At 36.6% G+C, this 26,838-nt stretch overlaps 1 protein-coding gene across 1 annotated transcript; it reads left to right on the plus strand.

The window, feature by feature from the left end:
• Positions 1–2,325: 2,325 nt before the first annotated feature.
• Positions 2,326–26,817, plus strand: LOC121649935 (serine/threonine-protein kinase Nek5). The gene is made up of 24 exons (XM_042001073.1): positions 2,326–2,419; positions 3,316–3,446; positions 4,710–4,806; positions 4,894–4,991; positions 5,288–5,371; positions 6,223–6,293; positions 7,542–7,628; positions 9,568–9,622; positions 10,270–10,383; positions 14,619–14,705; positions 16,016–16,112; positions 17,001–17,113; positions 19,038–19,096; positions 19,401–19,586; positions 20,142–20,220; positions 20,462–20,575; positions 20,722–20,802; positions 22,770–22,871; positions 24,401–24,481; positions 24,778–24,843; positions 24,938–25,112; positions 25,214–25,321; positions 25,488–25,620; positions 26,177–26,817. The coding sequence occupies exons 2-24, from the start codon at positions 3,327–3,329 to the stop codon at positions 26,487–26,489; spliced, it is 2,520 nt and encodes an 839-aa protein (XP_041857007.1). The 5' UTR covers positions 2,326–2,419; positions 3,316–3,326; the 3' UTR covers positions 26,490–26,817.
• The last annotated feature ends 21 nt before the right edge of the window (positions 26,818–26,838 follow it).

The following is a 26,838-nucleotide window of genomic DNA, read 5'->3' on the forward strand; positions in this document are numbered from 1 at the left end:
ATACTAATGAGAGGACTTTGAACAGGAGGATCATGGGAAATAGGCCAGGTGTTAAGAAGTTGCATGCTGGGTCACCTTGATGGACCATAGAAAAGCAGAACTCTGATCTTATGAATCACACAATATATGGAGATTATGCTATTAAAATATACATGTTATTTATTTAATACCTTGGCATTCACTTGACTTTTATGCGACCAATAGATGAAAGCGTAAAGAATTTGCTGTTAAAGCTGCTTTGGCTTGTGGTCTCTGTCAAGCTTATGGTCTTCATTTAGTAGATCCTGATGAAGTCTAGAAGCCACAACACTTTGCTCTAACAATGAACACATTCTATGTTCTTTAACACTTGTTGAAGTCTCTGAACTTAACCAGGAAAAGATACAACAGACATGTTTAAGGACTAATTTTAAAAGTTTTATTCAGAGCTGCTTCGCTCTTTACCATCTTGGGTGCAAGCTGAAGTCTACAGACTAAGATCCAGGGTCCTCCTGGGTCTAGATTTGAAATGAGAACCAGGTCCTTGCTGACAGAAAATAACCTATATAAGGAGTTAGGTCTGACAAAGTCTACATCTTTTAATGGTTGTAAGTTATATTCTGTCTTTGTAAAAATGTGTAACGGTTATTCATGTCTGCTATATGTTCCTATCTGTAAATTATATTAAACAAAGGCTTTTGTTTGTCCTGTATAGGTTTCCATACATTGTGAGAGTTTGAATGATGAACAAGAACAGTAATATTTGTCATTAGTTCAAAAATGTGACGTTAATTTCATAAATGAATAACTGTTAAAAAGCTCCTCTTTTACAAGTACTTAGAACATGTTTAACATGGCTCCACACAAGGACTGTAAGGGGTTGATAAACAGTTTACCTGAATTAAAATGTTCATTTGTAGAGTATAAATTAAACTGCATTTACTTCAATAAACAAAGACAAAACAAAACACACAATCATGGCAGACACTGAGAGGCTCACACACACCGAATAACCGCAAACTTTGGCTGCCTTATATGTTATTCTGGGGTGTGATGGCAAAATCTGATAACAGCAACATGATCTGTGACTGAATAAAGTACCAAACCTCTGCTGCTATGCTGAGTATTTAAATAAAGATTGTGTATTTGCACTTTCCTGTGAAGCTTTTGGCTCTGATTGCATGCTGGACAGGTGAGATGCACAGACCTCTCCATCTTTACATGTCATCACCACACTTGAATGTGTTTAAAGTATCCTGATATAAAACATAAATAAATCGCTTAACGTGTGAAAGTGTGAAAATGGTGGAAAATAGCGGCGTTGCGGTGACTGTGCAGAAAATAAACATGGTCCTATTTAAAATGACCTCTCATTATCTGCAGTTCGTTTACATGTCAGTTTGCTTGTTAACCAAAATTAAAACAAGTTCTAGATGATTTCTGCTTCATGTAGTTAGTAACTTTTAAGATGAAAAGTCATTTAATGGAAAATAAGCCCATAAAATGTCATGTTAAAGCAGCAAGTATCTTTATTCATACATCATTCATACTCAGACGTAAAGTGTTTACTGTTAAAGGGTTTAAGATGCAAATGAAGGCTGGTAATGAATTAACTGTGTGGGTCATGTGAACAATGAACTTGCATTCTTATTTTTAGCTAATGTACATTTCTTTTGAAAACTTCACTTTATCTTTATTTGCATATATTTTTCCTATATTTTGATACTTTTAAAATTTTCTTACACTTGCTTATATTTTATGTTTCCTGTTCATTTTTGTTGTTTTAAACTATTGTGAATATTGAATTGATTAGTTCTTCTTGTTAATAAAATTTCATTGCCTGTACATGACAAATAAACCAATCTGGAATGTCATTGTGTGTGTGTGTGTTCGTGTGTGTGTGTGTGTGTATGTGCATGCGTGCGTGTTTTTCATGGGAAATTTTAATAATTAATAATAGAGAATTAAAAAAAAAAGATGAAGAAGCTATGCAACTGGTTTTCCATAACTAATATTAAGAATAAACACAAGCATGATTCAATCATTTCTTTAGAAATTATTTTAAATAACTGTTAAAAATAACTAACGTGTTTATGATCTCATCAACAGCCTTTTACAAAAAACAAACAAACAAACAAAAAAAACTACTAGACTACATTAGTTTGAGGCAATGAAAGGACTAAGCCAGAACCTTGCTAAGACTTTTACTACACAAACAAACAAAGAAACAAACAAACAAACAAGTGTACCAGGACACTGTTTCTGAGAATTGTGGAAGACACTACAACTCCCATCATGATGTGCTGCTCCTCCTCTGACTTGCCGTTTTTTGTTTTTTTTTTGTTTGTTTTTTCTTGCGCGACAGTCTAGTCTCAGGATTTTTTAAATTAGTCCTTATCGTTTTGTTTCAGTATGTCACGTTTGCATCGGTGAATATAAGGTAAGTGAAAAATTGCTGGCTGGTATTTTTTAAAAAATGGAAGAATAAGCTTCTTTTTTTTTTTTACTTGTTGACATCAAACTTAACATTAGCATGCTAACTCGATAGCTTGCGGCTATGTTTCCGTTTCCATGGCAACAGACGTGTTGCAGCCCACTGAGTGAACGGTTAGCATATCGTAAAAAAGTGACAACCCTTAGCGTTTTATAAAAGACATTCATAGACTGTTGCCAAAGAATATTACTGTAACAACTCTTTTTTTCTTCTTGTTTCGAACTGACTTTGCACCGTGGTTTTGAGATATCCTTACTATCATTAGGAAGATTAATTGCTGTTTAAGTCATTTTTTTTTAAAGTCAATAAACATTTTACAAATAAACAGTAGTATTAATCAGGCGAAATTATTGACATTGTCTGCTTATTTTTTGTCAAGTGTTCAAATTTCATGCTTGTCTTTGTCAGTTATGAGAGCAAATTATGTTATGGACTCATGTTCAGATATTTGACTCTTTTATGATAAATTTTAACATATATTTCCGAGTTTATTGCCAGTTCAAGCGTAAAATCATCCACATTAGTTTGATTTGATTAGATAAATTTACTTTAAATTTGCAAGAAGATCCAATTATGAGTACTGATTTTAATCTTGTGCAATTCTGTAAAACTGACTGTTTTTCAGTTAGTTTTAGTCCAGCAATGCAGTAAAAAATATTAGGCAGATTAATCAAAAATAAAAATATCCACATCCAGAATTATTACGACATAAAAAAACTTAAAAAAAAAAAAGCTGGCAACAATTATGGGAACAAGAGATGTTCTTCCTCAGAAGCAGAATTTGAAATTGGTCCCCCTGATATCTCTGTGAACAGTTATTGTGTCTTGTTATTGTGTCACAGGGCCTGGTGTTATGGACAACTATGAGATTATCCGACAGATTGGAGAGGGTGCGTTTGGGAAAGCTTTCCTGGTCAGACACAAGAAGGGAAGTGACAAGCAATGTGTGGTCAAAAAGATCAGCCTCAGGAAGGTACAGCAGCAGCAACAGCACTGTATTTGTTTATGATCTCCTTTGCTGGCTGCAGGCCACTAAGGTGAAACTAATTTTAATAGATATTTGTAATCAGAGCTTAATAATAAATTTGAATTAAACTTTTTTCTTTTTTAAAAGCAATCTATAAAATATGACATCCTTTTTCTTTGTTGGCAGTTATATTAAGTTGCAAGGGAAATTAATAATCAACCATCTATGACTATTTTGTCTCATCATGAAGAGAGTCATTTTATTCTAACATGAAAGAAATGCTATTGATTACTGTTCTGACTGGTCCCAGTCCTGTTTGGAGGTATTTCAGTTACTACTGTACAGCTGTCACAGCAGCTGGATGATCATCAGCTCAGACTGCAATGAAGAATCAGCTGTTATTTTTAGCAGCTGTCACATCTTTTACAGCAGAACCACGTTAAAAATACTTGATGACTGCAAAATTCTTCAAAAAATAAAGTGTCCGATCTACCCAAAGAAGTTATAGATGACTACAATATGCTTGAGTAAAACCTTAGCTCACCATGTAGAAAGAAGAGATTAGAAATGACAAATAAATGCGATTTCACTCACATTAATTAGAATTTTACATGACTTTTTAAGCACTTAATAGTTTTGCAAAATCCTGTTTGGCTGAAATGGCTAAAAGTGTTTAGTAACATTAAATGCAACTATTTAACCATCCATTGACCAGAAAGTTTTCTGGCCTTTTCATTTTCAAATGTTTTTCATTTAATATTTTAAACATTTTATCCTCTTTCATCCTACTTTTCATACATTTTCAAAATATTTTAGTTGGTTTTTCATTGAATATTCCCCATTTTATTTCTCAAGCACATCAATCTGAAAGCACTGTAGGGCTAACCTGTTTAAAAGTTGCAATGCACATAATATTAGATTTAAGACAAAAAAGATCTAGTTTATATTTCTTGTTTACATTTTATCCTAGGACAGATTTCTGCAGTAGAATTAAAGATATGATCGTAGGGCTTAATCATCCTGAGCAATGATACCTTGTAAATAAAATATTAATGTATCTTACACCCTTACCCTTAACCCTAACCCTAAAGATGAAAAAAAAAAATCACACAGGGTATTTGGTTGCAATACACAGTAGAGTCACATATAAAACCAGGCATTATTCAGAGTTTTATTAATTTAACAAGCTGTCTCCCAGCTGGTGTATAATTATGCTAATTTACAGAATTACTGCTGTGATGTTGGTTTAAAAGTGTGTTTTCTGCTTAGATGTCAGCGAGAGAAAAGGAAGCATCCGAGAAAGAGGTGGCAGTCCTGTCAAAGATGGAACACCCTAACATAGTTTCCTTTATCACATCATTTCAAGGTGAGAGTGCAAACATACACCCAGAACATCTACTGGCTCGTGTATGTTTTATGTCTGTGTCATAGCATTTTCTGCATCTCCGTGTAGAGGAGGGCAGCCTGTTTATAATGATGGAGTACTGTGATGGAGGAGATCTGATGAAGAAGATCAACATGCAGAGAGGAGTTCCTTTCACTGAGGAGAAGGTGTACACACCATGTCCAGTAACCGACCCTGTCCTATCCCAAACATAACCCTCATCTTTCCTTTCTCTAACCTTAAACCAAGAATTTACCATAAGATTCAGTTATTTAAATTGGGGTTCATCTGCATTGGAATGAAAAGCAAGTCCTCATAACTTAATGTCCTTTGTTTAGACAAATTTGTTTCCAACAACATTATTAATAAAAATACTGATGTTTTTGTAAGGATTGTCATCAACACTGTCATTCAGAGGGAGTTGCCTGACTCCCACAGTAAAAGTGATGTGTGTGTTTCTCAGATCATAGACTGGTTTGTGCAGATCTGCCTGGGTCTCAAGCACATCCACGACAGGAAGATTCTCCACAGAGACATCAAAGCTCAGGTAATTGACCCACTTTACTGCCCCACATTCTCAAACATCCTGTTTGTTCATGTTCAAAACCAGCATTTTCTTGTTTGAAGACAGTCTTGAGTTCATAAACACACCTGGTAAAACAATTAACACACTAAAATCGGTGATCATGCTTACATTAATTCAGTCATTTAGAATGACAATTAACATTATAAAAGCAAACTCAAAAGTATCCAAACAACCAAAATAGTTTCAGACCCCCCATGGTTATTAATTACTTCCCTCAGGGTTTATCCTTAAGTTGTGTGCCAAAGTTTAAATGTCAGTTCAGGTGATAAATGGAGTTCTGGTGAACTCCATCTGAAGCCTAATGGAAAAGGGTAAGTCATAAAGGTGGTACTTAGAGAGGTGGAAATCTTCTGAGGTGGTATGTGATGTAAAAAAATTAAGAACCACTGATCTACAAGATAAAAAACCACTCTGACCACAGCCGCAGCGTTTGATTGTAAACTGAGCTGACCACTTCATGTGAGCGTTAAAACCCTCAGAGCGTACTTCTTGCATTCCTAGCAGGGCATATACGTGGTGAACAACGTTATCCACAGTCCCCGAGGCTAGGCTTTTTAATTAACAAGTATTGTCATTACAGCGCTCACTGGATTGTACAGCTGAACTGTTCTGAGATCAGCTTTGCTCTGAACAAAGACCATATTGTGTGCCAACTCCCAGAATATCTCAGCAAGACTGACCACAGACTGCATCTCTGTTCCCAGCCATCACTATCTATCATCAGTCATATCTGTTTTCACACACACACACATGCACACACACACACACGCACACACAAGCATGCTTTCATTGCTGCTCTCCCTCTGGTCTAGAATATCTTCCTAACCGATGGAGGGATGAAAGCAAAGCTGGGGGACTTTGGTATCGCAAGAATGTTGAATAAGTAAGTCAGTGCCATCTTCACACACACACACACACACAGTGCAGCTGTCCACTCCACCACTGAGGACATAGTAACACATGGAAAACCTCCAAACAACTGATTATCAACCCACAAACTGTCACTCAGGACACATAAACAAATAGCCATGGAAATATTACTGTAGTCTGTCTCTGGTGAGTCGCTGTGACAGGCAGTTTAAGAGTATGACAAATTGTTTAACACATACGTATGTAATACAGTGATGCTTGTAACTTTATGAACCCTCTGAATTTTTTTAAACTTTCTGTCTAAATATGACCTGAAATATGACCAAATTTGCACACAAAGAGAACGAAGTCTTATTTCCATAAAGAGCCGTTCTGCTGCAGCACTGTTGCAATGTACCAGTGCTGCCCATCATCCTCTGGTAATGGCTTTGAATAGATGTTTTCCATGTTAGATATGACTTGAAAGTTAGGTTAACTTCAGAGCGGTCAAATTTAGTTGTTGAAATTAACTGAAAATCAGCATCACACATAAGCTGTATTTTTTTATGTCTGTGACATGTTACTACTTACTGGGGCAACACGTCAAAGACATGTATTTGCTGAAAACCACGTCTCTGATGCGTCGTTCACACAGTAAAAATAGACACCACATAAAAAATCAAGATTTCTTGTGGTTGCAGCGCAGCTCGAGCTGCAGCTGAGATGCTTGTCTCACACAGCAGGTGTGGCAGCTCTCGTTTGTTCAAATGGGGACCAAAGTAAAGACTTTCTGCACACACCACGCTCCCAGTGTGAAGCTGACATAAGAGTTGATAAATGACCAACTCTTGAAGTTGCTTGATTTTGATTTATTCATTTTTTTTTATTTTTTATCAGTCAGTGCTCTAGCATTTTCTTTTTTATTAAAGTTATGCTGAATAACTGCAGAAGCAGAAAAGAACAGGTTTTGTTTACTTTCTTTGCTTGCCTAGTTGTTTTTAGGAAAAGAGGAGAACATGACAGATTTCCCAGCCTGGATATAAGATGAGGAGGTCTATTTTTTCCTTAGTACAAGGATCCCTTTAAATCAACTAATTATGTTAGACAAATGTTTATAGAGCTGAAAGCTTCTATCTGCAAAATATTTAGTCAGTTTTATAAACAGGTCCCCCCATATAATATAATAAATAGTTTATGGCATCATTACATTGTAAGTAGAAAATAGGTAGTTTCTTTATGCTTTGGACCCTGACTGAATGTGCTGGTTTTGTAAACTGTGCAGCACCATGGAGCTGGCCAGGACTTGTGTTGGGACACCGTACTACTTGTCCCCAGAGATCTGCGAGAGTCGGCCCTACAACAACAAGACGTACGTATGTGAAGCCACCAGATATCATTCTCTGTGGCAGTAATTCTGCCTTACAGGTGTCAGATAAGACATTATATTACCATCATTATAGTCCTTTTCCTCCTCCTCTGTCCCATCATCAGATGATGATTCCCATCCATGACAACCACCAGGAGACTCCATAGGTTCATTTTCTATCACATCTTATTTCTTTAATTATTGATTTTTTTGTGTTTATATAATATGTTTCTTTTTCTTTCCAAATTATCATTTACTTTATTTACATCATTTTTAATTAGGGGATCTTTTTCTAGCACCAGATAAATGAGAAAATGCTCACATAATATAAAAAAGTACAGTATATGAAATAATGAATAATACTACACAAAACACTGTGTGAATAATATAGAATTAGACTGATAATATGGTAAATGTAAATGGTAGATTGTTTGAAATAAATGCTTGGAAAAGTTTTCATTTACTGGTGAAAATTCCACATTTATTACTTATATTTGGACTGTTATTATTTGTATAAAAAAACATTTTTGAGGTTTTCTTTCCACTAATCAAAATAATGCTATTATGGAAGCAAAAAAAGTAAAATAAATAAATAAGTATGACTAAATTATGATAAATGAACTCTGCTTTTTTCTGTAGGGACTTGATTTAAACATTTTCCTTGTGCAGAACTGTAATATAGTTTAAGCATGTGTTAAGATGTCAATCCAAAGTTGCCCATTAGTCCTGATATATTTTTTTTTCCGTGGTCATTATTGATCTTGCAATGAATTGCAAAACCTCCACTGCATCCCTCAAAACATTTCCCTCATAGACCACCAAATAGTCCCAGAGGGCAGTCTGCTGGCATGGGGGAACTTGTGGGCAGAGGTTGGAAACGTTATTGCATGCATGCGTTGGGATTTAGACCATGGCAGCAAATCCAGAAGCTCTAAATAGTTTTTGGTTCAGTTAAGACATTTTTCTTAAAGTGTGAAGGCGCTATCTGGGAGACAAATTCAACTCTATTTCACAGTTATGGTGGTTAAACCATGGCTGGATAGTCACTCTACATGGAATGGAGTTTGTAAATTACCCCGGTTGAATTGAGTTCTGACCCTGTGTGAGTTTGTGGATTTCCCTGGCTGTGGCTGGTGATCAGCCTGTGGGCGTAATAATAGTTCTTGGTTGTGTAATCATCCTGACATGATCTGGTTGAGCTGCATTACGTTCACTAGAGGGTGTTCATCTTAGAAGAGCATGTACAAACACATACAGAGACACATTCGTGCCTGCCAACAGTAAACTCGCTCATGCAATCATCTCTAATGATGCTATTTTGCCTCCCTTTGTATGGATCATTGTTCTGTTTTCGTCAGCAGCCTCGTTTTGATGCAGCTAAGGTCACCCTCGCTTCCTTCGTCCCACACTCACTCACAGAGATGCTTCTTGACATCATTTTCACTCTGGCCCCTGATCCTAGTCTAATTGATTCTTAACTCTAAAACAGTATCTTAACATGTCTTCGTTCTCAAAGTCTAAACTATTTTGGTCCTCACTAAGATGTCAGCACTAGAGCAAACACACAGTCCCCTTCATACTTGATTCTGAGCCAAGAGGGCAAATGCCAGAATGTTTTTACTGGACTTTGTGTCAGCGCTGTTCTCGGTTTAGTGACTTCACAGCTTTTACCATTGTGGCTTTTTCCCATCTTTATGACTTTACCTCAGGGGAGTTATAAACTCTGTTTTCGACATCCTGTTTCAACAAGAAACATGTTGCGTTATATAAGATGTACTGAATGTGATGTTTCAGGAAGAACTCAGAGACACTTGATTAATGTGCTGGGCTGAAGAACATCAGCTGGGAGGATAGTTTTGGTTGATGTAATGAAAATCAGGCAGTCTGTGTGTAAGGCTGATTCAGTTAGATTAATGTTTCTATGTGTGTATCCTCTCTACAGGGATATCTGGTCTTTGGGGTGTGTCCTGTATGAACTCTGCACCCTGAGGCATCCAGTAAGACATACCGTACCCTGCACATCAACAGCTGCTTTACATTTACAGCTGCATTAACCCAGGGCTAATGCTAGTACTGATGCTAATCAGTAGAAGGCATTTGTGTAGTTGTGTGCTTACGAAACCTCACACAATTTCGTTTTAATGATACTGAAAAGATCCCAAATGATGATTCTACAGACATTTAAACTGTGCTTTTATCTGGATAACAGTACAAAGAGAAAAGTCATCTCCTTCAAGACAAAGAAAAAGTTTTTTGTGTCATACAGAAGTGGACCATAGCAAATCAACTAAACATACCATAGGCTAACTAAAGGCCAATTTTAAATGTAAGATCTACATAAGAAAAAGATGAGTCTACTTGATGTTAAAGATGACACATTGAGATTGGTGGGAAGTACAAAATGAGTTGTGGCAAGTTAGATATTTATGCAGATAATCTGAGTTATGCAAACGTTGTTAACTGAATAATACACACTCAACTTTGATAGTATATTTACTTAAATATGCCTGTAAGCATTTTGTTTTTTATAATTGTTTTCACATTTTAGATGGAAAATTAGTACTAAAATAGTTTCCTTTTAATTAGCTGTTAATTGATTATTATGTGTTTATTTATGTGTGTGTCTGTTTCTTGTCACCTGCAGTTCGAGGGCAGCAGCCTACGCCAGCTGGTCAGTAAAATCTGCAAAGGCCACTACACCCCAGTACCCAGCCGCTACTCCCACGACCTTCGTCTGCTAGTTACCCAACTCTTTAAGGTTTGACATGCTAACCCCTTTTTATTTTCTTGTTTTTGCAATGTGTGTGTTTAATGCAAACTGTTAGACACCTGCAGCTTATTCAGAACGCTGCTGTTCGAGTCCTCACTAAGACCAAGAAAGTGGATCAAATCAGTCCAGCTCTGAGGTTTTTACACTGGCTGCCTGTCAGAGGATGGAATTTAAAGTTCTGCTGCTGGTCTATAAAGCTCTGAACTCTGGTTCAGGACCAAAATACATCAGGGAACTCTTGACCCAGTATGAACCTACCAGAACCCTCAGGTCATCTGGATCCAGTTTCTTATCAGTCCCCAGAGTCAGAACCAGACATGGAGAAGCTGCATTCAGCTTCTATGCTCCACATGTCTGGAACAAGCTCCCAGAAAGCCTCAGATCAGCTGAAACACTCCTTTTATTTAAATCCAGGTTAAAAACCCACCTGTTCTCTGCTGCATTTCACCAGTTTTTAAACTTGAATTTTTACTGTTTTTCCCACACTGAAGCTTTATTTCTTGCATTTTATCTATTTTATTTTATCTTTTTCTTTCAGTTTTTATTTAACTTATTTGATTTCTTTTCATTTTTGTTTTTTAATGCACTCGTTCCTGCACCCTGCTGTAATGCTTTTCAATGTTTTATTCAATGCACTTTGAATTGTCTTGTACATGAAATGTGCCATACAAATGAATTTGCCTTGTCTAAACTTGTGTGTAAACACACATGTTTACCTCAAACAAACACACACAACCTTGCACTTGGACTTTTGACTCATACTTCAACATCCGTTACTTATTGATTATCATGCAGGTTACTCAGATTTGTAAAGTAATTAGTGCATTAGCATATTTTGTATTTCTTATATTACTAAGGAACTTTGGATGAGTATTTCTATGACTATGTACTTTTTTCCACTACTTTTGAATTTTTTTCTTCTTTTTTCTTTCTTTCTTTCTTTCTTTCTTTCTTTCTTTCTTTCTTTCTTTCTTTCTTTCCTTTTTTTCTTTTCTTTTACAGGAATCTTTTATTTTCTAGTTTGAATCCAGATTATTTCAGTTTTTTATTTCACAGTTTGTTTCTTCCTGCTTGTTAACTGAAGTAGAGATTTCTGAAACGTTATTATATGATCACAATCATTGTTTCTTAGGATTGTAGCAGCATTATTTTGTGTAATTGTCACAAACTATTTCAGCAGCTGTTCAGGATGTGAACTTGAGCTGCATGAAAGGAAGCTTCCATTGTCTACGGGAGATGCTGCAGTTTGTTGAATATTACCACTGTTGGTGGAAATACCATTTACACAATTCTGTTTCTTTTGAGAAAAACCCCAGCTCTTTTTATTTATGAATTATGTGAATATTATTATTTACTTTCATTTCAGACAAAGAGGCCAAAAGCAACGAATAAAAAAATCATAGCATAAAATAAATCCTAAACAAATTTGTGGAAATCAAATAGAATTTGTGGAAATTTTCAGTGTTGTTAATTACTGTAAACAAAAAAGAAAATCTTACTGTGGAGGAAATAATTTCATGAGCTGACATCAAGAACAGTATGTGTCAAAAAGTTTGAACAAATATGACCTACATTTAATTTATTCAAGATTCATCTTGACTTTGCTTTGCTCTGCTTAAAAGAATTTTATTGGAATAACTATATTCTTTTTTTTGAACAATTTTTTATTTTTAATATGTTAACTTCACAAGATACACTTAATAAAAAAATAAAAAAAAAAAAAAAAAAATAAAAAAAAAAAAAAAAAAAAAAAAAAAAAGCAAAATAAGAACAATTAGAACAAATGGCACTTCTGCAAGTTTTCTATTCAAACATTTTTCTCTCTTTTTTTTTTTTTTTTTTTTTTTTTTTTCTTTTTTTCTTTTCTTTTTTTCTTTTCCCTCCATGCCCATCCCAAAATTCAAAAGTACATCTTACATAACATTCAACCTTGTACCAGAGGGTTTTACAAATAAGAAAAATAAAAATATCTATATCTTTAAATTTCCAAATGTAAACAAAGGTATTGTTACCAAAGTACCTTTCCAAGAGAAAGTAAACAGAAAAACATTATGTCCAACCAAAATAAAGAATGATAGGAGCCCACAAATCCCTAAACGAATCCATTTTCAAATGAAGCTTTGCAGTAATTTTTTCCATCAAGTAAACCCTTTTTAAACCCTCTTGCCATTGAAGGAGAGTGGGAGGCAAGGCCTTAAGCCAAGACCGTGTTATCATTTTCTTTGCCACCAATAGACAGATATGAAGTAAATGAACTTCCCTTTTACCCAAACTGCCCACAGGAGACAACCCTATAATATAGTATGCTGGATCAAGTGGTAAATTAAAATTTAATATGGCACAAAGTTCTGCACGTATCCCTTGCCAATAAGAATTCAAGACGGGACAGTCCCAAAAAATATGCAAATAGTCCCCAATTTGTTTACAATCCCTCCAACATAAATTAGTTTTAGTTTTATCCGTATTAAATATAACTGATGGTGTCCTAAAAAATCTCATCTTAACTTTCCAGTTGAACTCCTTCCACATTGGACTGTTTGTAATTTTATGACCTTTTTCACAGGCCTCTTCCCAATTTTCATCTTGAATAACTGTATTAGCCTCTAGCTCCCACTTCCCCTTCAAATCCAAGGAATTATCAGACATGTGAGATAGTAAGTGTTTACATATGTTCGATATTATTTTGGCTTTAGTTTTCTCTGTTATTACCTTAATCAAAAAATTCTCTATTGGGGTAGGCGTCCGTTTCAAAATCTCCCATTCCACATTTGATCTTAAATAATCCCGCAATTGTAGATACCGATAGAAATCACTAGAGCATAAACCATATTTGTCTTGCAGCTGTTTAAAGGATTTCAGAACTTCTCCATCAAACATTTGATGTACAGTTATAAGCCCTTTATCCGCCCAAATCAAAAATCCCGGGTCCAATCTGTTAGGTAAAAAGTCAGGAATCTTAGCAATTTTTAGTACTCTTGACGTTGTTAAGGGTGCGTCTATTTTCTTTCTAACCTGTGCCCACACCTTCTGTGTGCAAACAATCCACTCATTTTTAATTTTGAGATTACTCCATTTCTTCTGTTCCAAAAAAGGTGCAGTCTCCAGCGAGACGGTTGGGCAATCATAATTCTCCAGATTGATCCAATTATTTTCCTCATCTTGCAATACCCAGTCTACTAACCCACGTAGCTGTGCTGCCCAGTAGTATAATTTAAAATTAGGTAAGCCTAAACCTCCATTCTTCTTTGGGCTACATAATAATTTTAATCTAATCCTAGGTTTTCTTCCTTGCCACACAAATGAAGAGATCATTTTATCTAACATTTTAAAGGTGGACGGTGGGATCCAAATAGGTAAGGCCTGAAACAAATACAACAAACGGGGAAGTATATTCATCCTAACTGTTTCTATTCTCCCAATTAGTGACAAGGGGAGGATTTCCCAGCATGCCAGGTCTGATTTTATAGTCAAAAACAATTTACCATAGTTTTCATTATACAACTGCGATGTTTGTGGGGTAACCATTATGCCTAAATATTTAAATCCTTGAGTGGGCCAATTAAACACGGCAACTTTGTCCAAGGAATAACTATATTCTAACATGTTGTGTACAGCAGGGTTAAAATCTTGTATCAAATTCATTAGAAGACCTGACACGACAGATTCAGAATCTGCATAATCTCACAAATATATTCCCACAAAATTTTCAAAGACCAGCACTAAAAGTAACTTAGATTATTTCTAGGATAGTGAACTGCGGGGTGTGAACAGTGAAATGTAATGAGCAGGTACTAAGTAACTATAGCAAAAAGCTTTTTCCATTTCCATTAGACTTAATATTGTACTCTAAAGAACGCTGAATTTTTAGCTAAATCAGAGGTAGATTTTCTAAAAATACAAGATAAGATTTATGAATCTGAAAAATGTTTAAATAAACTTTAAACATTTTCAACATTAACATCCACCAAATAACTGTTGGATTGTGTAGGTGATAAATGTAATGTCAGAAAACTGACATTAAATGCCAGGTTGTCAGATTAATCCTCACATTCTTATATGATTTTACATTCGTAGAGCCTTAAAATGCAACTAAATTTGAATAATGGACTGAATAATTTTTAAAGCATATTCAGCCAGGAAGCTCATGAGCGATGTTTATGTGTTAAATGGTGATTTTTGGGGTCATTGTGAGCACACATGAACACATACACACTGTTTTTCAGGTCAACCCCCGAGACCGGCCCTCGGTTAGCTCAGTTCTCAGACGTCCCTTCATAGAGAAGCACATCAGCAAACATCTGGATGCTCAGGTAATAAATTTATGGTTTACTTCACCAAACACGCATGTCAGTGAAAAGATTTTGTCTATATTTGGTAGAATTGCTTGAAAAGAAATGCAGGAGTGCATAAAGCTGCTTTCTAACTGAGTTTTTTGGAGGGAGTTGTTCTGACATGAGCAGATTTAGGTTGCTTTCAGTTATTTAAAATTGAAAGATAATCTTAAATAAAGACATTCAAATTTTAATTTCTCAGTAACTTTTCTTTTGTACAGTGCAAAAGTGTCATGCTACCCCTAATGCAACCACAAATGAAATACAGCATACAAATCAAAAATATAGTTTGTAAAATTTTAACAAAGCTTAAACCGAGGATTTAGTCTGACCAGCTTTATTTTTCATTGCAGTCTGAACCTCTTTAGACCTGTCATTTCTTTAGTAGTTTTCAGGAATAGTTCTAACTTTCCAGAGCTTTTCTTTGGATTTTGTCTGCCTAATGTCCAGATGATCCCACACTACTTCAGTAATGTTGAAGTGTGAGCTCTGGGGAGAATTCATCCCTCCATCAGACCTGTTGCCACTGATTTTCAGTCCATTTCTTGTGTCATTTGACATACCTCAGTCTTTACTTGCTGTTTCCTTTTCTTACAAATAGCTTCTTGACAGTCACCCTTCCATGGCATTTCTGATGAGGCTTCTGCCTGCAGTAGATGGATCAAGCGAAGGTCCAGATGCATTTCTCAGGTCCAGTGTGAGGTCTCGTGTCTGGGAATGTCTTTGCTGCAGCAGAAAATTATATATTTCTTTCAAACTGTGATGTTTTTCATAGATATAACTAAAGAAATGGGAACAAATGACAGGTCTTTGTGACAGGCTGCTGGTAAGAAAGTGCCTTAAAATCCAAGTGTAGAAGTAATACTGTTTCGTTCATTTTGATTTAAGTAAACAAGTACTAAATATATTTATGATTTTGCGTTGTACTGTTTGCAGCTTTACCTGATGTGTTTGTAGCCGATATTAAAACATTACTTGCTACGTACACATCAAGTGGTGAAATATAGTACAAAATAAACTGTTTTTCTATTTCTCTTGTCCGGTTTTGCCAAAAAACATACATTTCGGAGCTCATCAAGTCAGATATGTTTCATGTAAATAAAATCATTTGGCGCTATTAGTTTATATGTCAGTGTTTTGGGGTTGACATTTTATAAAATTAGGTTTCATGTTTCAAGTTTGTTCTAATCAAATGTTCATGATAGTTATTTGTGTTCTCAAATGGTGGTTTTAAAAGGGTTATGCACATGTTTGAGTGTGTGTGTACATGTGGTTTCCTGTGTTTGCAGGTGATGCAGGAGGAGCTTAGAGACACAGCTTTGCATCAAAACAGAGCAGCAGCACCACAAACTTCTAAAACCAGAACACATGCTGCAAACATAGCAGGTAATGCTGCAAACAGTACAATAAAAACTCAGAAACATTGCATACAATGTTGTATGCAGACAAAGTTTGGGCTCATTGTCCTGTTTCTCTGTAGTGGTTTATACTCATGGATGAGAGCCTAAACAATGCAACTTGCTAAATTTGTACATGCATCAGTGCATAGGTAACTTTTGAAACAAGTGATATTAAATATAAAACACAGGCAGATCTTTTCGATCTATTTAATGTCACATGACCTACACCAGTTGCAGATAAATTTTCTCCCTGTGTTGCATATGGATTGTAGCACCACCCAGTGGTCATTTTCTGACACTGCTGTAGTTTCCACTGTTTCAACACATCTGATAACCTAAGTCAGATGGGATAGGCTCTTGCCCCTATACCCCTCCACTCCCCTACAACAGTGTATAGAAGTGTATATACACTGTTGCAGTGTATATATATTGGATGGGCGGGTGGATCAAAGTATTCAGGAGAAATGGCTCTAGGATGAATGACTCTCTTCAGATTACGTCATATTCATGGGAAACAAGCTCAATGTAGGTCAGTCTCAGTGTAGTTACACCAAATCTTGGACTGCAATGTTATTTGGTTACATCAGAGCATGAAATGATTTCTGCTTGTCTTGAATAAATATTGTCTGTATGTTTTCAAGTGTTGTTTCATAGCTTTTCATATAGTTTCTCTGACCAGTCTCTACTCGCTCATTGATGCTTTTTTGTTTGTTTTTTGTGTTGCTGTCTTATATTAAATTCAGTGTTTTTAACAGAATAGAAGTAAATACTTTGAAAACAAGCATTGTAAGAAAAAAACACATTCTGTGTGTTTTAAAAAAACCTAAAACTTTAATGAAAATCAACTTTTTTTTATCCTTTACTTATTTTCCAGCAAAAAAACAGAAGGCGAGAGGAGCAGAGAGGACTGGGGATGTTAACAAAAGACTGCCAGCTAAACCGAACTGGAGAGCGCCGTTCAGAGTCAAAACCCCTGGCCACTACAAAGTAATGTTAATAGTTTTATATGGACTACCAATGTTACTATAATTCTATTCTATTCTATTCTACAGTCATTTAGCAGACGCTTTTATCCAAAGCGACTTACATTTGAGAGTAAGAACAACACAAGCAAGAATTCAAACAAGATGGGACGTCATCATTAAGTTGTAGTCAGACTGCTGTGAGTCCAGTTGGACCCAGGTGCTGTCATGTAGTGCTGGAGGCAGTGCATAACGTTTTTTGTAGTTTTTGTAAGTCATTTTGTTTAAAAATAGGGTCTGATTCTCCTGATGTTGTAGAGAGCAAATCGGCAAGATCAAGCAATCGAGGCAACATGGTCCTTAAAGGTCAGCTGGTTGTCTACCATGACACCAAGATTCCTGGTAGAAGACATAGGCACAAGGGTGATAGAGTCAAGCTGGCAGTAAGGAAGGATTGGCTGGAAAGACAATAAGCTCCGTCTTGGACAGATTTAGCTGAAGATGGCGATCCTTCATCCATGTGGAGATATCAGCAAGGCATGCTGATATTTGTATTGAGAGGGTTGTGCCATGAGGTGGGAAGGAAAGGAAAAGCTGAGTGTTATCTGCATAGCAGTGGTAGGAGAAACCATGGGAGTTAATGACTGCACCGAGTGAGGAGGTGTATAGTGAAAAGAGAAGAGGGCCAAACACCGAGCCCTGAGGCACCCCTGTTGTCAGCCCGTGTGATCTGGACACTCCCCCTCACCAAGATACTTTGAAGGATCTTCCTGTGAGGTAGGACATAAACCACGAGAGGACAGATACTGAGATGCCAAGCTCCGAGACTGTGGAGAACAGTATATGATGGTTGACTGTGTCAAAGGCAGCAGACAGGTCCAGCAGTATAAGGATTGAGGATTGACATGACATATAAGACATGAACAGAGCCAGGCTTACTGTTTCCCCCAGTTTCCACCTTTTACATTAATATGGACTAAAATGCTGCTTATATATGTATTAAGAATCTTCATATTTTTTTAAATATCTGGAAGAAACATTGAGATATCCTGACAGGAGGCATCAGATCACCAGAAAATGTAAAAGAATCAGCTCTTACATTAATCACAAGACTTTAAACTAAAACAGAGCTCCAAAACCTGGTTTATTGGTCAACAATTGATCTTCATTTAACTGCAAAATAAAGCTCTTATGGTAGATAATTATTCAACATAGTAAATTGTATTTAATGTACGCATAAAAGTCTCTGCTTTGTAATTACCAAGTACTCAAAAGATGAAGAGAAGACACGAGGGAGCTTTCAGTAATCACTGATCAAATAACTAAGTTTTCAACACTGATGAATTTTACTGTCCTCGTTTACATATTTTATAACTTTACGGTTGGATTTTGGGACTGGTTTGAAATAGCAGCAGCCAGACAAAAAGAACAGCATGTGAGTTGGTGGTTCATCTCAGGGTTTCTGGCTCAGTAATGTTTTCTGGGAAGTACCTATTGATTTCTCAGCATGTGGAAGTCTTTTGTTCTTTTGATGCATAATTGGTAGATTACTGTGTAGTGTGCTCTTTTTATTTTCAAGTGAGTGTTATGCTTTAATGTGTATATAGCTGATTTCCTTTTCTTCTAGTCTATAATATTATTGTTGAGATTTACTTATTTCAAAGGTCCATTAAGTGATCGACAACATACACAAGTTAAGGATGTATATACTTTAAGCGTGTCCCTGTAGGAGTAAAGATATAATTAAATAAATGAGTGATGACACAGAAAGATTTCATATTCCAGTACCACAACATAACATCTGTTATAAATGAGCTGCAGATGTGTGACTCACAAACTCTTTAAAGATGCTACACAGAGTTATATTTGAATAGATTTCAGACCCTTCTATTTTCCATTTTTCTCATTTGTCTTTGTTGTGCTAATTCTGCAAATATTTATTGTTGCAGCCTCCACATCAAAGATCAGGCAAACTCCTGGCAGACAGAGAGTTTGCAGGAAACCAAAGGTGAGTAAGAATTAAATACTTTATTCAGTGTCCATGTGACTTAATGATCCCTTTTTAATGCTCAATATCTTAATCATTATTAATGTTAAATGGTAATATTGAATGGTAAAATGCAGCATGTTAACATAACAGTTTAAGACACTGGACACAAAGTTTTGCTGTTTAGGTCAAATGGTTGAAAATGCTAATTCATATTGATATTATTGATATTATAAATACATGTTGCATTAATAATTCTCATACATCTTGTTAGAGAAGTAAAAAGGTTTAAGCTCTTTTTCATTGGCCTGTACTACAATAACAGATTTAGAGGTCAGCATCAGAACAGTCTTTACCAGCACTACTATGCCCAGCTGGATGCTTTTCAGAGGAGGAACAAGGAGGATGTCCCTCCTCCTTCCTGTCTTCCTCCAGATCCTAAGGAAAGAGAAACGGATGTGATGCTGCTATGTGAAGACCAAGATGCTCTTCCTATGGAGCCGTACCAGCTGTGAGTGGCAAAATTGAAGATACTGAAACAATCAAAAGAGCCCATTTAAAAAATCTAATCCTTTTAGTTTTATTTTGTACATATTTGTCTTAAATTGTATTCAAAATAAAATAAATGATGAAGCTTGAAGCTAATCTACAGATTTTAGCTTTTGCTTTAGGATTCATCTGTCCTTATTTCAGGACTCTCTGACCTTTTAACATCCGTCAATGGACAGCAGATGCAAAATAGTCATTTGGCTAATTCTGGCTCATTTACATGTTGATGTTTGTCAATGGGCACACTTCATTTTAAATAAACTTTTTAAATAAATAAATAAAATAAGCTGTATTGATTAAAGAAGAGGTTAAGCCAATGCTTGAAGCCACTGAATGCTCAACGCTGGTATGAATGAGCTTGACATGCCTTTTACCTACGGTTAGTGAATGAAAGCCTGCAAACACTGTTCTTTGCAATAAAAGGTTAATTTATTATCCATCTTTTTTTTTGATTTGGTGAAACCTTTGCTTAACTTTAACAATGTGAGAGTAATGTCTCTGCATCCTTTTCTATCAGTGTGGCTGCAGCTCGTAATGAGTACCTGCAGAGGAGACAGGAGGCCAACCACTACAAGCTGAGAGCAGAGAAACAGCTGGTAACATGAAGCTGAAAAGCTTGTTACAGACTGCAGAGCTCCGGTGGAGATGATTTAGAAGTCTCTTTTTATTCATATAACTTTGTTGCTTTGTTTGTACATTTTAATTGATTAGTTGTAATATTCAGTCAGTGACTATTCATTCTGCACAGACTGGCAGCATGTAAGATTAAAGTGACAGAATTCCCACCATACTCATTCACTTACCTGTAACCACTGACCCGTCCTCTCTGAATGTTAGGGTTTGCGTCCTTGCACAGCTGAGTGCAACAGGAAGTTTGTTGCTCAGGAACAGGAAGAGGGACCACCTGAACAGAAACACATGCTCCAGGACAAGAGACAGGAGGGACAGCAGGTGGGACTTCCAAGACACTCATCAGCCATTACAAAGGAGAAACAGCAGCTTACAGGAGCTCACCAGCTATAACAGGATAACTGAGAAAACTGGAGAATAAACAAAACAAAAAACAAACATTAAAAATGAATGTTGTGTGTACGCAGGAGTATCTGCGTCAGTTGGATGTCATTCGACAGCAGTATCACCAGGAGATGAGGCAGATGAGACAGAGAGCTGAAACAGAGGTACACACACTTTATTATAATAAAACACGGACCAGTTTTACAAGTTGCTTTATTAAAAAAATATTAAAAACAGAGAAAGATAAAATGAAAAAAATGAAAGTCCTGGAGAGACTCTTACTGGCTCACCTCAGCAAGCAGGTGAACACCTTTCAGGACCCATTACAGTTTGCATACCGTAATGGGCTTGGGGTTGAAGATGCCATCATATACCTGCTTCAGAGAGCCCACTCTCATCTGGACCAGTCAGGCAGCACTTTGAGGGTCATGTTCTTTGATTTCTCAAGTGCTTTTAATACGATTCAGCCTGCTCTGCTGTGTGAGAAGCTGCAGAAATTCCAGGTGGATCCCTCCACAACCACCTGGATTTACGACTACCTCACAAACAGACCACAGTTTGTGAGACTGAAAGGTTGTGTGTCTGAGATGGTGGTCAGCTGCACTGGAACACCACAAGGGACTGTACTTTCACCATTTCTATTCACGCTGTACACCTCAGACTTCCAGTACAACTCTGAGTTCTGTCATCTGCAGAAATACTCTGATGACTCAGCAGTTGTTGGGTGTATCAGTGATGGACAAGAAGCAGAGTACAGAGAACTGGTCGGTCAGTTTGTGAAATGGTGCGGTGACAATCATCTCATCTTGAATACCAAGAAAACAAAGGAGATGATTGTTGACTTCAGGAGGAACAAGAACACACATAGAAGTGTTTCCATCATGGGAGAGGAGGTGGAGGTGGTGGAGGAATACAAGTACCTTGGAGTTCAGCTGGACAACAGACTTGAGTGGAAAAGCAACACTGAGTACATTTACAAGAAAGGTCAGAGCAGACTCTACTTCTTAAGGAAGCTGAGATCTTTTAACGTCTGCACCAAAATGTTGCAAATGTTCTACAGGTCTGTTGTTGAAAGTGCAATCAGCTTTGCAGCAATCTGCTGGGGCAGCGGCATCAGAACCAGAGACTTGAAAAGAATTAACAAACTGATCAAGAAAGCCGGTTCTGTGCTTGGAGTAACTCTGGAGCCGCTGGAGTTGATCATCAAAAAAAGAATTCTGTACAAGCTGACGAAGATAATGGAAGATCCTTCACACCCTCTACACAACGCCGTGACGAAACAACAGAGTGTGTTCAGTGGGAGGCTTGTTCAAGTCCGATGCAAGACAGAGAGATACAGAAGATCCTTCCTTCCAGCAGCTATCAGGCTGAAGAACAAAGCCCTTAATTAATTAATGTGATTGTTTTACTAAAAAATTACTACTACTACAATATTGAATTTCCCTTTGGGATTAATAAAGTATTTTTCATTCATTTCATTCATTCATTCAGATACTGACCGGTAAAAAGTCTATAGTAAAATCAGTCATATATTTAACTTAATCCTAAAACAAATAGTTCGCCAGTGACCCCAAAGGTGACATAATTAGGTCATTGTTTCTGGTTTTATTTAAAGGTGTAGCTACCACTTTGTGTACTAGATAGCGCTTATTGACTTGGTTTGTGATTCTCACCTTATGAAAGACAGCCGCCTGGTCATGGTGACAGGTGTAGAACAACTTTTTTATCTTTAAAACAGAATCTTAAAACATCTTTAGGACTATGAAAACAGATCCAGACCAGCTTGCTGAAATGATGATCAACATTAAAGCTAAAACAAAAAAATACACCCAATATTTTTTTTCTTTTCTTTTCCTGTTAACTGCAAGTTTGATGCTTTTAGAAGTGGAACCAAAATATTATTTCATCCACTGGTCCAGGTGGTTTTTATTAATTTTCTGACATCCATGTCTTCATAAAGCTGAACATCTTGAAGTGGGAAAGATAATTGTTATTACTGGGATCAGTTCGCTATCATCTGCACATGTGATGGGACTTTTCTAAATATATGTGAGCATGACAAAGCTACATAAAAGCACAGCCAGTAACAGTAGCTCAGAGTAAAATTCATTAACACTGCATCTTGTTTAAGGCTCAGCCACAAAACAAGCACATAACCTTTGTAGTGGACAAACCCAGATACCCAGAACCTTCCAAAGACGGTGAAGAGCAGCAGGAAGCAGCTCATGCTCAGGTAAATGTTGGTATAATGATCATTTCTGTCATGGGTTTTGTTCTGTTAATGAAGATTATGAATGGCTGCAAACTTAAGTCTGTGCTCAAGTCGCTACACATATTTTAATCCCATCAACAGCAAAAAATACAGTATAGAACGGTTAATTCATATGTTTTCTGTTTTAAGCTGTCGCTTCTTGTGCAACACCTACCAGTCATTGCCACGCGTTTAATCAGTGCTATAATGCTTCACTATATCCCAGAGAATGGGAAGAAATATGTGGCATTTTTGTAGCAATTTTTCAGTTGAAGATGTTCTGATGTGAGATATGAGACAACAGGATTATAGAGCATCTATTTTTAGTTTTTAGCTTTTTAGTTTTTTATTTTATTTATTACTTTATTTGACAGGGACAGTACATATTGATGAACATTATTGTAAATTTGTTAGTGTTAGCTATAGAGCTAATTTTTAACTGTTGTTCCTGGGCAAGGTGTAAAACATTAATAAAAATTCATAAGTTTGGACAGTAATAAAAGTTAAGGCTACCTATACACATAACACAGAATTTCACACAATATAATATTTACAGGGAAAACGAGGACATTGGCGCATGAGCGGTTTGTCATGCAACTCAAAAACAGAGACAATTTGATCATGATGAAAATAAGTTATTTACATTGTTAAAGTACCTCTTTTTAAGGAGGTGCAGGCATTAGATGATCCTGGCACATGGATTAATGCCACCCTGGTCTGAGCAGCTGAAGAAACAACCCTCAGTTGGCTGATTTGATATTTCCAACAAACTAAATTCATTGCAATTTAATATACAAATTTAAGGTCCTGCAATCAATCTTTGAGGTTTGTAGTATTCAGTTCCTGTTATAACTGTCATGTGGAAATTTAAAGTACAATCTCAGAAAGCCACTGGGTGTCGTTGCAGAGCAGCAGAATTTCAAAAGTGAATCTCAATTTGAAGCCCAGCAAATGGCTCTTCATCAGGAAAACTAGAGCATGTGGCCTCTAGTCTTTAAATTCTTTTTTGATGAAAAATTCTCTGGAGGAACAACTAGAAATACTTTAAATAAGGTGAGACAGGTTTATTTGTAGAGCAAATTTAGATGTACAAGACAGTTTAAAGTGCTTCACATAAAACATTAAAAGCATTAAAGTTGGTGCAAAGAAGGCATTAAAAAGTAGTTAAAGGGAGCAACAAATAGCAAAAATGACAATAAAATGACAATAAAATAATAAATTACATTATTTAAGAAGTACTCAAATGCACTAGCATTCAACACAAACATGTCCTGACCAACCCCAAAGTCTGTTTAAACCCATGTTACAGCATGCGTGTCTGGAACACAGATTTATGAGTATGACTTTATTATTTTAGCATAAACTCTTATGTAATTTTTTTCTTTTTTCGCTGTATTAATAGAACGTAATAGAATGTAATAGAACTTCTCAAAGCAGAGCAAATGTTTTGTGATACAGTATTAATCATATAAAAGTGCAGTGAAGTTTTTCTTCTGTCTGTTTTGCTGCAGGACGTTGAAGAAGCTCTGAGACAGATCAGAGAAGAGAACAGAGATCAGAGGAGAATCCTGCAGAGAAAACACAAGGACAAGGTAAACGTACACCAGCCAGAAACTTAAAATAAACTTGACTTTAAATCTTATATTTAATTTTTAAAATTTTATTTAATATTTTGATGCTGAAATAATTCATACTCTTACCGCCTCTACTGGCATATTTTACATTTTCTTAAGGGCCTGAATTTTCCTCATGATGTAACAATTTTTTTATGATTACATTTTATTAAAGGAACAAAGTAAAGAGATGAAAGTTTGATCATTTCTGAGGATGAAAATGAACTTATTCTTTTTTTTTATATATTTATTTTTTAAATTTGTCATGCTTACAGAAAGGAATCATGTTTGAGATCCGGTTAGACGATGAAGAGAAAAAAGGAGACGAACAAAAGGACAAGGTGAAAGATGGAAGACAAGGATGAAAAATCTGATCATTTTCATGACTGCTCCTAGTCTTTTTCTTTTCTCACCCTCTGCTGAATTCACAAACAGGAAGCAGACCCTCTGAACAAGACTCTGAGCTTCCTGGAAGGGGAGGAGTTAAAGCTCAGGGATTGGTCAAAGGTGAGAAAAGGGTGGAGCCAAAGGACTCCTCAGACTCTGCTGGATGCACTTGCCAACATGGATGTTAACTCTGTCTACGTCGCAGCAGATGATGCTGAAGAAGGTCCAGTAAATATATTTATTGCATATTTTAAATTGTACTGTAGTAACATGAGTAAATTCAGTAACTGTGATGATCATGTTCCTGCACCCTCCCACCCTCAGGAGAAGCAGCAGGTCGCAGGCAGTGGGTCGACGGCGCTCCCAACACCCTGCTGAACGCTCTGGCTCAGGCTGAGCTCACAACATCGACTCTGGACTCAGAGAGAGCAGGTCAGATATCACTCGTTGATCCCGTCACCGACCCTTCCAACAGTTAGACCTAAATAATATAAAGTTCAACCTGCTGGATGTGAACGCTTCAGATCAAGTGTAAGAATGGACAAAGTGGCTGCTAAGACTAGAACTAGAGGAATAACTGAAGTGCCTCTTCTCTCAGATTTAGGATCAGATGAAGACCAAACAGGGGAGGTGAAGGAGAAAGAGGAGAGAAGGGATGAGGAAGAAGAGGAGGACTCCGATGTGGAGATGGATGAAGAGCGTCTGGAGCCGAGGTCTGATGATGATGACACGTAAGTTAACAGAACTTCTGTTCACTTCACTCTGTCGATAGTAGTTTGTCAACTCAAAATCCTTAAAGAAACTTGTTGAAGAAGTAAAAACAAAAAAAGCATTAAAGGAAAATGCATATTATTTATCCTCAAGTCCTGGTCATGATACAGAGTAAAATTAATACTCAAAAATTAACAATCACACTAGATAATTACCTGTAAATGACTTCTGTTACTCATCGTGTCTCAGAAAGCTGTGTATGTGCATTCATTCTGCTGCAGAAATGCCTTCAATTTAGCCTAAAAAGGTTTTAAAAAGGATTAAATTTGGTTTCTGTAAAGCGCTGTAATATTTGCTGGTGTTATTCATCCAGAGAGACGATTTATTAAGGCCACTCATTTCACACATTTTGTTTTACTTATGCTGAAGGAAAAAAACTGCAACAGGAGCAATATCATTAATGTAAATTTTGAAAAGGGTTGGACCAAGTATAGATCACCGAAGAACATTGTTGGACATTTAAATGTCAAACTTATCCTCAAAATATTTACTGTTTCATTTCCTGCTTTTTATCAGGAACTTTGAGGAATCAGAGGACGAGTTGAGAGAGGCAGTGGCAGACTCCATGAGAAACCTCTTTGTCATGGAGGACTCAAGCTCAGATGAAAACCATGAGGAGATGGCGGAGGTGGCTGAAGAAAAGGAGGAGACGAAGCAAGGAGGTGGAGGGAGCTCTCCAGATCACCAAGTTCAGCTACAGCTTGGAGATTCTCATGAAGAAGTCATAGCAGGTACATCTAAAGGTGAAGGGCAAAGCAGTCAGCCTGCTGGTCCAGGTGGTTCCCAGTCAAATAAAGACACGACTTTTAATAAGCATCAGGCTACCTGAGCTCTGACAAGTTGTTAATCTGAGTGAAGTTGACTAAGAAAAGCAGTAAATTCAGATTCAACAAATGATCTGAAAATTGGATAACTACCTAAAAACATGGATAAGTAGTAAGAAGTTCAGTGTTTCCTTCAGTGTATTGTTGTTTGTGCTCACACATCAGATTTAAAGAAATTACTCTGCTGTCATATCAAAAGCATGAAACTCCAATTCCCGCTGAATTTTTATTTTCTGTGGCAAAATGAGCATGGCACCAGCCACGTACTAAAAAAACTAAATAGCCTGTTTAGTTACAGGTTTTAACCCTCTATGTTACTGTTATTATTGTATTGCTGCCTCAAATCTGTTACTA

The sequence above is a fragment of the Melanotaenia boesemani genome, chromosome 12, assembly GCF_017639745.1.
Source record: "Melanotaenia boesemani isolate fMelBoe1 chromosome 12, fMelBoe1.pri, whole genome shotgun sequence".
NCBI classification, from domain to species: domain Eukaryota; kingdom Metazoa; phylum Chordata; class Actinopteri; order Atheriniformes; family Melanotaeniidae; genus Melanotaenia; species Melanotaenia boesemani.

Bases quoted from the DNA above. Each gene is read 5' to 3' on its own strand.
- LOC121649935 (XM_042001073.1), top strand. From the start codon at position 3,327: ATGGACAACTATGAGATTATCCGACAGATTGGAGAGGGTGCGTTTGGG. The intron at 20,221-20,461 runs GTAACATGAAGC...TCTGAATGTTAG, and splicing joins TGAGAGCAGAGAAACAGCTG to GGTTTGCGTCCTTGCACAGC. The intron at 24,482-24,777 runs GTAAACGTACAC...TCATGCTTACAG, and splicing joins AGAGAAAACACAAGGACAAG to AAAGGAATCATGTTTGAGAT.